This window comes from Nesoenas mayeri, assembly GCF_963082525.1.
Source record: "Nesoenas mayeri genome assembly, chromosome: 1".
In the NCBI taxonomy this organism is placed as follows: Eukaryota; Metazoa; Chordata; class Aves; order Columbiformes; family Columbidae; genus Nesoenas; species Nesoenas mayeri.
Window position 1 is genome coordinate 160,273,425 of NC_137541.1, and position 5,354 is coordinate 160,278,778.

The 5,354-nt window shown below is 58.9% G+C and overlaps 1 protein-coding gene across 1 annotated transcript; it reads left to right on the forward strand.

Moving 5' to 3' along the window:
- Positions 1 to 1,749: 1,749 nt before the first annotated feature.
- Positions 1,750 to 3,748, forward strand: SOX21 (SRY-box transcription factor 21; the record flags this gene model as incomplete). Its single annotated transcript, XM_080357784.1, has 1 exon — positions 1,750 to 3,748. One exon carries the CDS (start codon positions 1,750 to 1,752, stop codon positions 2,593 to 2,595), a length of 846 nt encoding a protein of 281 aa, XP_080213910.1. The 3' UTR covers positions 2,596 to 3,748.
- Positions 3,749 to 5,354: the final 1,606 nt, after the last annotated feature.

The window sequence follows — 5,354 nt, forward strand, 5'->3', positions numbered from 1 at the left end:
GTCGGCGGGCGGCGGCGTTGTCCCGGGCAGAGCCCAGCCTGCTGCCAGCACGGGAAAGAGTTAATGGTTTATTGGAGTCGGCACTTCCACATACCACAAGGGTAAGTCAAAACCGACCCGTCGAAGTACAAACAAGGCGAGCAAGTTCACCCTGACTGACAGGCAGCGGGCGAGGAACACAGTCGGACAGCTCGGGCTGTGGGAGCGCACCGAGCGGCCAAGAAAACACGCGTGGATTCCTTCGGGACGCCACTGGACGCACGCCGCTGCCCGCGCCGGGGGCGTAGACACGCTCTCCCAGACGACGGGCTCTCCACCTCGGCTGGGCGGCCCGGCCGCCGCACCGGCCTTCCTTCCATAGAGATAACCCCCGAAACACACAAAACCGCTCCACGTCCACCGGGCACCCCGCACTCCCACGATCTCGGGCAGCGCCGGGCACCGGCGGCGGGTGCGGCGGGAGGGAATGCAACGCGCATGCGCTGATTCCGACCCCGCCCCTCAGACCTGCCGGGACGCGAAGGGGGCGGGGAAAAGCCGAGGCACCGCCTCTCCCGTCGCTTTTGTCCCGCCCCTTGCCTGCCCGCGGCGCGCGGCGCGGCCGGGCTGCATGCGAACATATAGGGCGGCGCGCGGCGCGGAGGCATGCAGAGCGCGCGCGTTACCTGCCGCCGGGGCGAGAGGAGGGGGCGACTGCGCCGGCTGCACACCCCACCGCGGACTTTATAACCGGGTTGGCTGCCCACCGGGCGCAGGCCGCCGAGCATTTTAATTAGCCGCCCCCCCACACACACCCCCCGGCCTCCGCCTTCTTCTTCTCCGCCGCCACCGCCTCCTCCTTCTCCCTCCGCCCCCCGCCGCTCCCGCCCGCCCCGCCGCCCCTCGGAGTCGGCGGCCAAGAAAACCCAGAGAGACCTGGCGGCTACCGGAGAAGAGGGAGCCGCGCGGCAGGCGGAGCGCCCCGCAGCCCGCCCGAAACTTGGCGAAGTTTGTCCGGCGGCGGGAACCAGGAGGCCGCGGCGCCCGGCGGCCGCTTGCGACCGGCGCCCGGCGAGTATGTGTGAGGAGCGGGCGGCTCGCCGCGCCCCCGCGGGCGGAGCGGGGCGGCTGTGAGCGCTGCGGCCCGCGCCCCCGGGGCCTCCCCGCAGCGCCTGAGCCGCCGCGGACCCCGTCCCGCCCAGCCCCGCACCGCGGCTGGCTGTCCCCCGAGCTCCGCGGGCGGCGATGGCTCCGGGCGGGCTCTGACCGCCGCCCCGTCCGGGACTCGCAGCTGCACCATCGGAGACCGCCAAGGAGCAGCGCATCCGCAACGAAGCGAGGACCTCCCCGTGCGGTTCGCCTGCCGCCGGCTCCCGCCCCCGCCGTCGAGACCTCTCTGCGGTCTCGCCTGGGCTCCGGCCGCTGCTGCTCGCGGGGAACTCCGAGGAAGAGCCCTGGACCGGAGATCGACGGCGCGGAGAGAGGCTCCGCGGACCAGGCAGGGAGCAGCGCCCGTCCCGCTCGTCGCAGCGCCCTGACGGGGAGGCACCACCGCCGCTCGGCAGCGCCCCGCACCCGGAGCGGGGCCCCCGGGGGCCGCCGCCCCGCACTCGCCGGAGTCGGTACCGCCGAGCCGGGGTAACTGCCGAGATTGCTTTTGGAGGAGCGGAGCGCGGCGGGGGCGAGGAGGAGGAGGCGGGAGAGGCGCCCGGAGGAGGCGGCCGCCAGCGCGGGGCGGGCGGCGGCTCGCCGGGGCGGCGGGTGGACACCATGTCCAAGCCGGTGGATCACGTCAAGAGGCCGATGAACGCCTTTATGGTGTGGTCGCGGGCACAGCGACGGAAGATGGCCCAAGAGAACCCGAAGATGCACAACTCTGAGATCAGCAAGCGCCTGGGCGCCGAGTGGAAGCTGCTGACCGAGTCGGAGAAGCGGCCCTTCATCGACGAGGCCAAGCGGCTTCGGGCCATGCACATGAAGGAGCACCCCGACTACAAGTACCGGCCCCGGCGGAAGCCCAAGACACTGCTCAAGAAGGACAAGTTCGCCTTCCCCGTGCCCTACGGGCTGGGCGGCGTGGCGGACCACGAGCACCCGCACGGGCTGAAGGCGGGCGGGCTGCACGGCGGTGCGGCCGGCGGGCTGGTGCCCGAGTCGCTGCTGGCCAACCCCGAGAAAGCGGCGGCCGCCGCCGCCGCTGCCGCCGCCCGCGTCTTCTTCCCCCAGTCGGCCGCCGCCGCTGCCGCCGCCGCCGCTGCTGCTGCCGCTAGCAGCCCCTACTCCCTCCTGGACCTGGGCTCCAAAATGGCCGAGATCTCCTCTTCCTCCTCTTCTTCGGGCTCCGGGCTGCCCTATGCCTCTTCGCTGGGCTACCCCGGCGCCGGCGGGGCGGGCGCCTTCCACGGTGCCGCCGCTGCCGCCGCCGCCGCCGCGGCCGCCGCCGGGGGGCACACGCACTCGCACCCATCGCCGGGTAACCCGGGCTACATGATCCCCTGCAACTGCAGCGCCTGGCCTGGCCCGGGGCTGCAGCCTCCGCTCGCCTACATCCTCCTGCCGGGCATGGGCAAGCCCCAGCTGGACCCTTACCCCGCAGCCTACGCCGCGGCCCTATGACCCGCGGCCGGAGGATGCCCGCGCAGAGCCCCGGCGCCCACCTAGATGGGTGTCGGTGCATACGTGCGGCCGGGGAGGGGAGAGAGTCGTCGCTGAGGGGTGCCGGGGCCGGCGGCGGCGAGGAGATCGCCGAGGCCGCCGCCGACCTGTTGCGCGTCGCTCGCCGAGGGGCGCGTCCCCGCCCACCGCCCCGCATAGAGCTTGTGTGTGTTGCATGCGGTCTTTGCAGATAGCCGAGCTGAAAAAGAAGGGGGGAAAACAAAAACAAACAAACAAACAAAAAAAGGGGGGAAGAAAATAAGTAAACGACCCTCCCTGCCCTCCAAAGCGCTTATTCGGGACAGACATGGGGAGCTCCGTCCCTCCGCCGGCTTCTCGCCGCGCTGATATGTGTGTCTTCGACCGTGAGCTTTCCCCTCCCTCCGCTCCCCACGCCCCGTGCGGTGCTGGACTCGGAAAAGTCCCGCTGCAGCCCCGCGGCCGCCGGAGAGAGAGAGGGGGAGGTGAAGGCGGGGGTGACCAGGGCAGGGCAGGGAGCAGCCTCGGTAAAGGAGAGGGCCTCTGTGTGCACGGCTCGTAGCCTTTCGTGGGCCAGCGGGAGCAGGATCCACGCAAGGAAAGAGTCGGCAGTGTGGGATGCTGCTCGTCTCCCTCTACACCCCATTCCGCGGGGGTTGCTGCCGTCCGCTGCTACGGGACGCTGACAGGCGCGGGTGGTGATTTCCACGAGAGGAAAGACGCGTGACTCTGTGCCCGTGTATCCTTCCCCTCTCCCCTTCGCTGATTAAGTCTCACCCTCAGATTGTAAATTTGTATATCTCTGTGGAAACGTTAGGTCTCAGTTTGAAAACTCGGTTGCTTACTTCGCCCACGGTCAATTCAGTTTTAACCTGGGGGAAAAAAAAAAAAAAAAAGGGAAAAAAAAAGTAAGAAAAAAAAAAAGGAATGCCTTTCAAAGGGAATTAAAATATTGCGGGACCGCTCGGGAATCGCAATATTATCTAACGTTAAATCAGACTTTTTTGTCTGAGTGATAATTATCTATTTATTATTTAGCTGAACTGAAACAGAGCTTTGCTTTGACAGAAGAGTATTCTCATTTAAAAGAAAATCCGTCTCCCCCGCCAATATGAAGTGTTTCACATGTGTTTTGGAGTACCCTACCTGTTTAGCTTATTTTAGAGTGAGTGCAATTCAATTGCAAATGGCGATTTAAAAAAAAAAATAGAGGAAAAAATATCCTTCATCAGTTTAGAGGGGTTTTTTTGTTTACTTTTGTAATGTGTATATTTTGACTAATGTTTGTGAATGAAGCTGGCTAACATGTATTTAGTTTCTTTTTGGCTTTATGTAATATAAAGTAAAAAAAAAAATAAGATTAAGTATTGGTTTTAACATTTACGTGTAAATGGTTTTCTTGTGTGATCTTCTAATTTAAAGTTAGACGTCTAAACTATATCTGTAAATTAGATTCCGACTACCACTCTGTTCATTTTTGAACAAAGAGTTTAAATAAAGCCTGAAGCAGGGAAAGAGAAAATCTTCTATTTCTTGTTGAATTACTAACAAGATTTTTATCTGAATTGCCCCTTACGTGCCTGGTCCAGGTGAGGTGTAAGGTATCCTCTAAAGGCTGTCTTTGTTTCACTTTTGAATAGATTTACTAGGAAATCTAAATCAAGCCATTGTTATTCAGAGCCAAAAACCTGATTTATCACATTTTTAATCGTGAATAGGAAAGAAGATAAAAAAGTTGTATTATCTTAAAAAAAAAGGCATTAATGGACCAGCAGAACAGAGTTCACTGAATACACTGAGACCGTTCAAAGCATTTCATCGGTTTCCAGTAACGTTTTCAGAGTGGAAAGTTGCCTGACCACTTTATCTGGTTAGCCTAAGAGCTCCGCCACTTAAACCCCTGTAATTTGTTCGCCTATCTGAGCACTAGCTCTGCTTTATTCCTGGAGCATTTTTCGCGGGGTTTCCTGGTGATTGCTACCTAAAACCTAACACCTTTTTGCCTCTAAACGGCTTTCTTTTTTTTTTTTTTTAGTGCCCGAAATGGCGTTTTCAGCTGTAAATCCAGCAAACCTCTGCCCGGGAGTTCACATGCAGCAAGGAAACGGGAGCAGGGTGGAATGTGCGTCCCTTTAGCAAAGGAATAGCGAGTATCACACAACCTGAATGTCTATAAGGCAATAAAACAGAGCCTGTCACCTCAATGAGGTGGCAAACCTCGGCTGTGTGTGCATATATATGAAGCATATATATATATGTATGAAGTGTGTACATATATATATATATATATCTCTCTATATATATATATATATCTTTTCCTCCAGAGTAGTTGATTGCACTCTTAATTGTGACAATAATAATAGCTCCCGAGTAAATGCCTTCCAAATCGGCTTTCCCCTTGGAATTACGTTCAAAAAGTGGAAAGTTTGGGAGATTTGCGGAACAGCCTGTTCCTTTGACCCTGATTCACTAATTAAACCGATCCTGCTTTTGTTATTCCCCCAGCGCTTTGCAATATTATAAGTTAATTCATATGGTTCTGAGCGATTATGCAAAACTAATTTGGACTGTCCAGGGGTAATTATCCCTGACACGGTTAATTAAATCCTTTCAGGGCTCCGCCATTCCCTTTTGTAGCAGCCCATCACTTCTCAACACGGAACTTCCTGCCGCTTCCCTGGAAGTCACCCCAGCCCTAAATCTTAGTGACCTCCCTGCTCCTTCCAGCTCTATCCCAGAGA